Source organism: Melanostigma gelatinosum, assembly GCF_949748355.1.
Source record: "Melanostigma gelatinosum genome assembly, chromosome: 17".
Lineage (NCBI taxonomy): Eukaryota > Metazoa > Chordata > Actinopteri > Perciformes > Zoarcidae > Melanostigma > Melanostigma gelatinosum.
The window spans coordinates 7,224,817-7,236,341 of record NC_136650.1 but is presented as its reverse complement, the minus strand read 5'-3'; the positions used below and the strand labels follow the sequence as shown (position 1 = coordinate 7,236,341).

Sequence of the window (11,525 nt, the reverse complement as noted above, 5' to 3'; positions counted from 1 at the left end):
CTCAAATCATTTCTTAAAATAATGTGGCTGAAGATGTTATTTATTATATGTTCATGAAATATATCTTGACTTCTAGTTCTTGCTCCATTGATTTTTTGTTTTGTTTTTTGTCATAAAAATACAGTATTGGTAAAAAGGATGTCTGTTTAAACCAGTGGTTCTCAACCAGTGAATCATAATAAAGATGGAAACAATAGAAAGTTAAACCCAGTAACATTTTGTGAAAGGTGCCAGCACCCACACATCTTTTATTGCAGGAGTACTGGTATTTTGAATTATGAGCATCCAATATAAATGTCTTAAAATGATTGACGAGATGCATGCGATCAGACGATGTTGAACTGGCAGACGGACGGCTTCTCCTCGCGACAGTTCTCGTCGAACCACTTCCCGCGGGAGGCCCCGGACAGGACGCCGCAGTTGTGGGCCTGGCCTCCGTCCGGCTGAGGGGACCGGTTGGACGTGTCCCAGTTTTTGAATGTGATGCTGAAGCCGTTCTGGTCCACCCAGGTGCCCTCGGTCGCCATGTCGTTGACGCCCAGCCAGACCTGCTCGTCCGGGCCGACGCTCTGGCGGACGTAGTGTCTGAGCTGGTCGTTCTCCTCGCTGGAGGTGGGCGTGCCGAGGACGCCGCCCATGGCGTTGTATGGAGCTAAATCCAGGTCAAAAGTTTCGTTCACTTGAAAAAAAAATGTGAACCTGAAAGTCCCAAAATACAGCAATGTATTCAAAATAAAAATAAGCGAATGAAAAGTTTTTTTGGGTTGAATATAATTTTGATTCACTTCTGGAATTTTTTCGAATACATTTTTTTTTTTCAGTTTTCACGTTCATATATATTTTGATATTTGAGTTCTTATATTTTTCAGTTTCAGATTTAATATTTTCAGATTCAAATCTTTTTTTTTTGGGTTTCAAATCTTTTTTTCACGTTCAGGTTTTTTTTTTTCACGTTCAGGTTTTTTTTTTCAGTTCAGGTTTTTTTTTTCAGTTCAGACTTTTGACCCAGATCTAACGTGGGGGGCGTGGTATCAACTGAGAGGGGCGTGTCATCATGAGTGACAGCATAACAACGAGGGCTGAGGAGTTCCTCAACCACGTTGCCTTCAGGTAACGTGGGCACCGCGAGAATTATGATTCAACACTTTCTATTCACCATATTCACGTGATTGAAAGTTTAAAAAATGACGCTAGTGCCAAAATTCTGTTTAGCAAGCTGTTTTAGCCTCTACTTGGGACGAATCACAGTAAAAGAGCAATAAACTATGCCATATTGGGCCGTTCAACTACCACACTTTAATATATGACGTTTCGCACTTCCACACACCACTGTGAACGCAGCGTAGTATCCTTGTGATGGCGTCCGCTCCACCTGGACCGCATGCTGGCGCCAGCGCGCAGGTAAGAAATCGAATACATTTTTTTACAGATACTAGAAATTATCCTAAATATTATAATGATAATTGTAAGATAGCGTCATACATAGAGGGAGAAGATTTATTTAAGTGGGGATTTCGCCAAAGCTAGAAATTAAGCAACTAGCTGAATGCTGTTAGCTTGTGTTTGTGAATTGTTCCCTCCTTACACTGACCAGCTCAAGTCCTTCAATGTGTGTTGTCTTTCGTAACAGAATGTCGACTATAATTCGACAGTGGCTGCAGCTGCACAGAGCCTTATAAATGTTGCTTGGCGTCACTGTTTACAGAACTTCGTCGTTCATCAGTGTGGCTCCTCACATCGTTATCACTGTGGTTATCTCTATCGTTATATAGTTCTTGGTGTGGACGGACCTTTAACGTTAGTTTACACAGCATAACCTTTGCAGTCCTCTTTGTTGTTGTATTCTGATACGTAATTTAGGCTATGATAGACGCCTTCCAAGTTGGCTCACTTTGCATACGTTTTAAGTAATAACTTGCATGCTGTTTGTTTGCATGTATTTCTTCCACGTCTGCAGAGGGATCTTGATGTCTTCAGGATGGGTTGGGATAATCATCCTTTAAGGACAGAGCAAAATCTGTCCCCACAACAACTGTGGACAATCGGACTCCTCCAGAATCCTGTTAATGCTCCAGACCTGGCAGAGGTAGCAAATCTAAGTTATTTTTAAGCAAACATAGTATTATACATTGATAGTTTTGACCAGTGTTTCTACTTCATAGAATAGCAAAGCTCACACCATTTCCTTGAATTTATTTTAGACACAAGCATTGTGCATAAAACAGCTTTTCAACACTGTAAAGGAAGCCCTCAAAACTTATACCATGAAAAAAACATCTTGGTACAACTGAATTTAGTTTACTTTAGATTACACTACCAATTATAATTTGGGGTAAGAAAATTGAATATTGCTTAATAACAGATGTGTCAAAGTTTTTTTCAATCACCAACGTCAAATTAATGAGAGAGATAACAGAACAAAAATGTGTTCAAATGCTGATCAGGGCTTGTATCTCTTTGTTCACATTAAAACTAATTAAATGATACTATGTTGATACTTGCATCAGCATAGTATCAGTTATGTTCACATGTTGATCTATTTAAAATCTGCTTACCTTTATAGTTTTACTTTATGTCCTCTGATTTCTATGTGACAAATGTTTAATTAAGAAATCTGCTTTTTTTTCTTGATGAAGGAAATCGAGGATGCAGATCTTGATTTCAACAGTGCCAGTGAGCAAAATGCGACCAGTTCTGGAGTGATTCTTCCACCCATTGCATGTCCCCTATGTGAGGAGGATATGGCACGCCTTAGGGCCGCTATTGATGTTGCTAGACCTGAGTCCTACGGCCGAGACATTTATTTAGCTGTATTGAACTGTGTACTAACTCATGTATCATAAATGCAAACGTTGTGTTTCAAGGGTTTTACCCCTTTAACACCAACAAGTATACAATGAATGTGTTTTAAATTTGTATTTGTTGTGACTGGCAACAGTGAAGCCACATGTAAAAAGAAGAATAAATCGTATAAAATCTTTTTTTAATTCCAAACCTTAACATTTTGTTCTCTTTTATAAACAGTCAACACAATTTGTGTGTGTATGGAACTCATTTTTCAAAACAAGTATTTTTAAATATTACAATTAAATACTTTTCTTTTCTCAGAACATGAGAGTATTAAAACAGCAGTTTTTGCTAAACATGAACGGAGGCAAAAAAAAAAAAAATGGAGGGTAGAGAGAGACAATTGTCTACACATTGTGAAATTCCTGCCCGAGATGAAAAGTAGGGCTGGGCGATATGGCTTAAAAAAAAAATCTCCGATTTTTTTACAAAAAATCCGATTCACGATTTAAATCGATTTTTTTCCCCCACAAATTTTTGCAGATGACAGAAGCTGTTGAAAACAATTTTTTATTTTATTTTGTGATGATTTTCCCTCGTAGGTTGATAAAAATAAAGTGCAAACAAAACCTGAACATTGTAGAAAGGTGCCTGTAGTATACAAAAAGTATTTGGTCACTCTTTTGTTTCCCTGAATCATTTAAATATAAAATTAAATTAAACATAACATTAAATGGCATTAAATAGTAGCCTTCCATTGTAAACAACTGTGCAAATGTAACTTTTTACAGTAAGCTTTTCTAACTGAATACACTGATACAAACACAGCATGAAATAAAATGTATGTGACCCTTTAACATTCACATTTTCAAAAGTGCAACATCTGATCTAACATCAACATAACATATTTTGCACAGTAAATAAGTGCATGTAAACAAAATCAAGTGCATTCACAACATAACCAACAGTATTAAACAGTAGTGCATGTTTTTTCTAAATATTTTTTGCCAGGAAGACAGCGTCGCTTGTGCTCCCGCGGTCCTGCTCCCTCCTCAGGGTGCAACGCTTCTCCCACTCGGCGGCATGCCTCTGTTTGAGGCTGTTTGTTCTGTGTCAGATGACACGAACCCGAACCATTTCCAGACCACCGAAGACACATTCTTCCCTCTCTTAAGAACGAGAGCTTCACTGCTGGCCGCCATTGTTTTCGTTTGTAAACAATGCGCGCGCACTCAACTACGGGAACCCAACGGGGGGGGGAGGGTGGGGGCGATTTTCTCGATTTTCAATAAAACACATCGCCTTAAAGCACACATTCGAATTAATCGATTAAATCGATTTATCGCCCAGCCCTAATGAAAAGCCTCCATCATAACCTTTTTCAATTCGACATATGACCTCATATGTCGTACGGGTAGTGCAATTGTCTTTGTACATGCTGAGACGACAGGGTAACAGATGCTGTGATGCCCAAAGTCTGCACTGCAGTCGTGGTTAAATCTGAGCATCACAGCAAAATCCTTCTTCTCGGATGGGAGAAGTGGGATGTGACCTTGGCCCGTGATCCACTGCAGAAACCTTGCAGGTGTGATGGACCGTGGGCCGTCTTCGTCCTCTTCATGATCTTCAGCTATGAAGCAAAGAGAAGAAAAAAATAAAGTTATGCGACAGTTTAAAATGTAGTTTTCCTTTTTTACTGCAATGCAGGTCTTTAGATTTAAAGAAGTGAAATAAACAGAGGTACTCTCGGTCACAGAAGAACAGCTGATCCAAAACAAATGTAATCAAATGTGTGATTTCCTGAGGTTTGGAGATATTCGACTGTTTCGGCCAACCACAATGGTTATAAATGGCATTCTGTGTTAACATTAAGTCTTTTTACATAGAATGGAGATATAGATTGGCCTTTGTAAAAGTTCTCATTAAGAACTAGAGGTTTAGGAAAAACAATTCTCATTTGTATGTATAATGTCTATGCAGTTGTGGAGTGTAACTAATTTAATTTACTAACTTCACTTAAGTACTATTTAAAAGTACTTGAAAGTACTTTAAAAGAGCTTTAGTTACTGGTTACTTTGCAGATTTAGATTATCAATACACATTACTAAAATTAACTAAACTAACTCTTGAACATGGAGGGCCAAAATCTGCAAAGGGAAACTCACTTTGCACGTTTGGCATTGTGCTTTTGGCATACTTTTGAATTCAATGGCATCTGGAGGTAATGGATTTACATCAAACTCATGTTGCAGAGGCACAATAAACAGGGTGTTTCTCCCTGACCCTGTAACACTGCGAATTAGGGTCCCAGTGTAGCCATGAGAATCAGGAGGAATCATTATCAGTCTCCTTTTACCCTGCCCACCTGTAAATGCAACATTGTTTAGATCAGTTGTGTTTGTTTGGGTTACTTATTTGAATGGCAATGTATTACAATGGAATTTATATAACAAGTTTTCTCTACCTGCAGCCTTGTAGAGTAGCCATCCTCCTGTCAGCCCCTGCATCTTAGGATACTCATCTTGTAGTAGTCTGAAGAACTAAAAGAACAATAACATAGGGACCAAGTGATGTCTACATGCTTGAAGAAAAGCCAAACACCTTGCTCTTGCTGTCCCTGAGAGAGGTTCTGTGCGAGCACATTTATAAGGCTCTGTGCAGCTGCAGCCACTGTCGAATTATAGTCGACATTCTGTTACGAAAGACAACACACATTGAAGGACTTGAGCTGGTCAGTGTAAGGAGGGAACAATTCACAAACACAAGCTAACAGCATTCAGCTAGTTGCTTAATTTCTAGCTTTGGCGAAATCCCCACTTAAATAAATCTTCTCCCTCTATGTATGACGCTATCTTACAATTATCATTATAATATTTAGGATAATTTCTAGTATCTGTAAAAAAATGTATTCGATTTCTTACCTGCGCGCTGGCGCCAGCATGCGGTCCAGGTGGAGCGGACGCCATCACAAGGATACTACGCTGCGTTCACAGTGGTGTGTGGAAGTGCGAAACGTCAGATATTAAAGTGTGGTAGTTGAACGGCCCAATATGGCATAGTTTATTGCTCTTTTACTGTGATTCGTCCCAAGTAGAGGCTAAAACAGCTTGCTAAACAGAATTTTGGCACTAGCGTCATTTTTTAAACTTTCAATCACGTGAATATGGTGAATAGAAAGTGTTGAATCATAATTCTCGCGGTGCCCACGTTACCTGAAGGCAACGTGGTTGAGGAACTCCTCAGCCCTCGTTGTTATGCTGTCACTCATGATGACACGCCCCTCTCAGTTGATACCACGCCCCCCACGTTAGATCTGGGTCAAAAGTCTGAACTGAAAAAAAAAACCTGAACTGAAAAAAAAAACCTGAACGTGAAAAAAAAAAACCTGAACGTGAAAAAAAGATTTGAAACCCAAAAAAAAAAGATTTGAATCTGAAAATATAAAATCTGAAACTGAAAAATATAAGAACTCAAATATAAAAATATATATGAACGTGAAAACTGAAAAAAAAAATGTATTCGAAAAAATTCCAGAAGTGAATCAAAATTATATTCAACCCAAAAAAACTTTTCATTCACTTATTTTTATTTTGAATACATTGCTGTATTTTGGGACTTTCAGGTTCACATTTTTTTTTCAAGTGAACGAAACTTTTGACCTGGATTTAGCTCCATAGCGTTGCAGTCCTCGCTGGCAGCGTGATAGCGTTTTCTCACAGTGTCGGCCAAGAAACACTTGTTATGGATTTGTATGCCTTTCAAACAGACTGAAGAGGGAAAAACAAAAGGGACCAGATGTGGTTAGTTTACATGCATCCGGCCCTTTGGTAATAATAAAAGCAGTCCTGTGGTAGTTTTGGAGACATGATCAACATGATAGAAAAACATTTTAGGATTTACAGGAACAACCGGATATCATTTTTGGGGTTTGCCATGTGCCCTCCAGATTCTAACTCGTTCCAAAGACTACACATGTAGCCCATCTGAATACATTTTTTAGCAGAAGCAAACCTCAGGTTGTCCACTTGAACTTGAGTACATATTTTTCACGATGAACAATGTAGCTCATGTGATGCCGTCAATAAATCCAAACAGCAAATCCCTTAAAATGCTCACATTGTAATCCAATTACCAGTGTGATACCAATGACTGCTTGTCCTCCTGCTCTGGTGATCATAAAGTAGAATTGCATGTAGTTCATTTTGCTCAAGAACACTTCAGCAAGTACACGCGGTGAAGAGCCTGCAGTGTGTTGGTAATTTGATTCAAGTTAATAATAATTAAGTTCTCCAAAATCATGCCATGTCTCCGAGGGTTGTGAGAATCCAAACTCAGCAGCTCTTTTCAATCTCTTGTTCAAACTCATTTTTAATTCTTATGGCTTTCTCTTGTCTGATGGGTTTTTTCACAATTGTTTATAATAATTGTATCTTGTTTTCTTCTTTTAGGCTTACGGTTTTATTTACTTTGTATTCCTTGTTTGACTGTAAAGCTTTTTGTAATTTTGTCTTTGGAAGGTACTATTTATTTATTATGAACACTAGATTTTGAAAAAAGGAGCCTCTAGGTAGAGCCATAAGATTACATAATGAGAACCTGCCACGGTTTATCGTGTAATTTACCTTTGCAAATTTCAATAAAAGATGTCACTCATAGTACGCACATCTGATTCACGCACAGTAAACCTGGGGCTTAAGCAGCTGCTCCTTTTGCCTAAAGCTTTGTCTGTACACAGACTCCATCAAGTCCTGGTGTTAGGGTGCTTTTGGGTGAATGGAGCCATTATTAGTGGAATTATTTGTACTCCTTTATTAATGTGAACAAGATCAATTTATGATCCAGCTGTTACCTGTCTGCAGAGCTTGTTGTTCCTTCAGTATGTTCAGCTCGTGGACGATGTCGTTGACCTGTTTCTGTAGCTCCTCGATGGCAGCATCCTTTGCTGTGTCAGATTCCAACACCAGAGACATGAGACAAATCAAAATCAGACATTTGGATTTGAATCATCTCTTTTCAAGGGGATTTGAGCATTTCATCATAAGGTTTAAGGGAAATTTGACAGAGGGATCTCAAAGATCTCATAACACAAATATGATATTCAAATAATCCTCCCCGCAGATTGTGGTGAACCAAATGTTTTGTCTACCTTTTTTCGCTGGCTTCTTCTTCGCTGGAGTCTGCTGACATGAGCAGCTCACCAGTAGCAGCACTCCCAGAAGCACACACACGGCTTTGAACTCCATGCTGAGACCTGTTGAATGAGGCTGCTCCAACGGCTACGCTTGCAATTTATCCTCCTCCTCTCTCTCTCTCTCTCCCTCCTCTTTCTCACACCCTCTCTCATCTCTCCATACAAGAAAAAATACTGAAGTCCAAAACTGCCATTTGCAGGAAAAACAATCTGACCTCAGGAGCCTTAAAGAATGGGGTGTGTATGTGTGTGTGTGTGTGTCTGTCTCATCTGGCCCCAAACGCTTCACATGGAGGGCCAGTACAAACCAGAACCAGGTCTGGAAAGCAGGTGGAGACTGGCAGATGATGTGAAGCAGTTATGACGTAATCCAGTGCCGCTTTCATCAAAGTATACGAAAAAAGAAATAAACAAACCCTGACTGACATGTTGCATAAATGCTTGAATAACTTGGCTTAAAAGAGTAGCTTGAACCTGACGGGGAAAAAACAGATGGAATAAAACTCTTTTTGGCCAAAAGGTGTTCTGGAAGTCTTTAGGCATGGCCTCATTTGAAAAAATCTTTGTTTTTTTGGCAGCAGTAAAGCACTGAAATGAGACACTCAGTAATCATAACCTGTGAAGTCACTTATGCAGATTTGAAATACCTGTTCAGGTACTTGTCCCTTATTTGAAGTTTTGCAACATTGCATAAACCCTTCTGCACATTTTCTCGTTTAAAATCTGCAGCGAGAGCGCTATCCATGAATAGGTGTTTGTTTTGGACCTGTCCGCTCTCAGCCAGCGCACACACCCTGCAACAGTCTGAGGAAAGAGTGGACGTGATCCAGTCACATCTGGTCTTTCTGTAACCACCCATGTTGCAGTTTACATCCATGTCTGTCCAGAATTTTGTGACTTCATCATTTTAGACATTTGTGTGAAATTCTTTAGTGATGGCCAAAAATGTGTTTTGTGAGGTGACGCTGACTTTTGACCACCAAAATCGAACCAGTTCTTCCTTGATGTTGGACATTTGTGCCAAATTTGAAGAAATTCCCTTCAGGCGTCCCCGACATGTCACATTCACGAGAATGGCCCGTATGGACGGACAACCCGAAATCATAACGGCTCCGACCACAGCTGTCGCTGGCGTGGAGGCGTGAATATCATGAACTTAAGCTAGCAAGTTATTTGTGCAAGACAGATACCGGTAGATACTTTATTCATCCCCAGGGGGAAATTTGGTAAAAGACCCTGTTCAGCAACATTATCTGATGGACCTACTTGATGTTGTGTGAAACATAGCCTCTCTATAATGTCCGTTGCATACTTATTTTTTTATAGTCTTCATCATGAAATGCATCTGTACACCAGATCTTACATTTTGGGGAGAAATGTGTTAAAACAGCAACACCATATTCACAGCTTTTCTACATTTAAATACAAAGACAAGAAGGCCGTACAAATTTAAAGTTTTATTAGAAAATTCTGTATTCATGTACAAACAAACTGTAGCTACAGCAGTTGATGTTAACCAAGGAAGCCAACTTTCTGTCGCGTCTTTCCTAAACTCTCCTCCTGGCGCAGCAGCTTCATGAGCGGAGCGTGAAGGGCCTTCCCGACCCGTTTACCTGCCTGGAGACAACAAAACACGTAAGTACCTTTCTACCGCACAGCGTAATCGTATTACAAAAACCTGGAGGGAGCCAGATGGCCGAGGAGGAAGCGCTTGACTCGCCTCTGTCATTTCAAAGATACTCTCTGGATCCAGGCTGCCTCCGCCCACCTTCCTCGTGCAGGTGACCGTGCCCTTGTGTGTGACAGAGATGATCAGGCTCGCCACGGAGCAGGCCTTCTCCTGCAGAGTCACGTCCACTACGTGCCTGTGGCCCACCTGTAAACAAAACCAATGTCACGGTTTGTGTGATAAAAGGTTGTTTTTTTCCACTTCTGAGTATCAGCAGGTGAGCTTACCTTGCACAATGTCACTATACAAGGAACGTTTTCTACATCGATTCTCATGCAATCATACGGGTCATCAGACAGCTCAATTTCCTTTGCTCCTTCCTCGTCAGCTGATATGTGCACTTTCGGAATTCTGCCAGTAAGGAAATCAGAAGGCTGTAAGCTTTCATTTTACTGAACAGGAATAAGAGGCATGACAGCTGGAAGAGAGCGTAGGATTTAGCGATCTGATCTTAAAGACCGGTATAACGTCGCTCTTACTTTGTGTTGAAGAGAGCTGCCTTGATAGCTACCGAGATGGCATCGTACAGGTTTCCATCACACTGCAGGAGCTGTGGAAACACGTCAGTGGGTCACCCGGGCCAATCGCCATTGGTTGCATTGCCATACGCCAAAGTGAAAGACATCGGACCGCTCACCAGCACATCCACGTAGAGGACCCAGCAGTGTTCTCCTGCACTGATGCAGAGGCTCTTCAGGTCCACGCTGTGTTTGTTGTTGAAGACTTTGTAGAGCGTGTTACTCAGCTCCGTCCCCAGCTCCTCGCCTCCTCTGCCCTCAAACTCGGGGGTTGCATTGGCCGAACTGATGATGAGAAGGAGAAAGCGAAACAATAAGCATGTGAAGTGAAGTAGCATCGGTCAGTCAGAGAGGTTTTATTCTTACATGAGTCAGTGGGAATACTGGCTGACCCTGCTACCGTTCTCCACACGTTTATGGATATAGTCGTAGCAACATGATAATATTTTCTTTGGTGAGTCCATAATCATTGGGATGTGTAGGCGATTCATCTCATCTCAAAATAAGCCTTTGTTTATAAAATAATTTCCTCATAACAACATACCAGTCTACAAAGAATTCCAAGTAGCCTTCGTTTGGCACCATGGGCCTCGGTTTACCGATGTCAGCCTTAATCCCAACTAGAACCGCTGTGTGGCCCTGAAAGAGAGACAGAACATTTCAGAAAATAATAAGTTATCAATCAGCCAACCGTCCTGATCAATTACAAGCCAGAATGAAGATAGTACACATTATAGATATAGCTCGAGGGAGTAACGTTATGTGCAAATGGAAGTGTTGACAAGGGACTGATGGTGCCCAGATGAAAAGTTCCAGAGCGTGAACACAAAATGAGCCAACGTGGAGGACTTCTGCTGTATTTATCATAGCGTTACGTTACCAGTGTGACTTTGGCGGAGCCGTCCGTGTTGGACACCACATCGGTCTCTATTTCCACGTGTCTGTAGTCCTCACAGCCTCTCCCGTCCACTCGTAAGTCATCCTGATTCAAACAATCAACATGTCAACAAGACGCAGCTAACTTTAGCTTTCCGCCGTTTCAGAGCACAAATCACCGTCCTGACATTTGTCGAAATATTTTTGACTAAAATAGGTTGAGGGCTGAATATTAGCTGTGAAAAACTTACCCGTATACCGTGTAAGATGTACACCTTTTCAGCCTCGCTGACTTTTACTGTTGCCATAGTGTAAAAAGCACTGATAGCATGTGTGTGTCGCGCTTCTTCTTACGTCATCAAAAGACGGCGTAGAAGCCCATGCACGAGCCCTACATCTTTTGCTCACCCGGATATTTGTTAAA

The 11,525-nt window shown here is 40.7% G+C and overlaps 2 protein-coding genes and 2 long non-coding RNA genes across 4 annotated transcripts; 1 reads left to right on the top strand and 3 right to left on the bottom strand.

Annotated features, from left to right (window-relative positions):
* Positions 1 to 326: 326 nt before the first annotated feature.
* Positions 327 to 8,045, bottom strand: clec3bb (C-type lectin domain family 3, member Bb; the record flags this gene model as incomplete). The annotated part of the gene is made up of 4 exons (XM_079287540.1): positions 7,934 to 8,045; positions 7,637 to 7,729; positions 6,447 to 6,554; positions 327 to 652 (listed from the first exon to the last, which is right to left on the bottom strand). The coding sequence occupies exons 1-4, from the start codon at positions 8,028 to 8,030 to the stop codon at positions 327 to 329; spliced, it is 624 nt and encodes a 207-aa protein (XP_079143666.1). The 5' UTR covers positions 8,031 to 8,045.
* Positions 1,116 to 3,012, top strand: LOC306790975. The gene is made up of 3 exons (XR_013772730.1): positions 1,116 to 1,401; positions 1,958 to 2,086; positions 2,637 to 3,012. It is a non-coding gene; the product is annotated as an uncharacterized lncRNA (long non-coding RNA).
* LOC306790976 lies at positions 4,211 to 5,750 on the bottom strand. Its single transcript, XR_013772731.1, has 3 exons — positions 5,709 to 5,750; positions 5,252 to 5,327; positions 4,211 to 4,417 (listed from the first exon to the last, which is right to left on the bottom strand). It is a non-coding gene; the product is annotated as an uncharacterized lncRNA (long non-coding RNA).
* Positions 8,046 to 9,428: 1,383 nt separating the features above from the next.
* exosc7 (exosome component 7) lies at positions 9,429 to 11,490 on the bottom strand. The gene is made up of 8 exons (XM_079287628.1): positions 11,353 to 11,490; positions 11,106 to 11,207; positions 10,770 to 10,864; positions 10,345 to 10,510; positions 10,187 to 10,257; positions 9,935 to 10,058; positions 9,695 to 9,854; positions 9,429 to 9,591 (listed from the first exon to the last, which is right to left on the bottom strand). The coding sequence occupies exons 1-8, from the start codon at positions 11,407 to 11,409 to the stop codon at positions 9,491 to 9,493; spliced, it is 876 nt and encodes a 291-aa protein (XP_079143754.1). The 5' UTR covers positions 11,410 to 11,490; the 3' UTR covers positions 9,429 to 9,490.
* Positions 11,491 to 11,525: the final 35 nt, after the last annotated feature.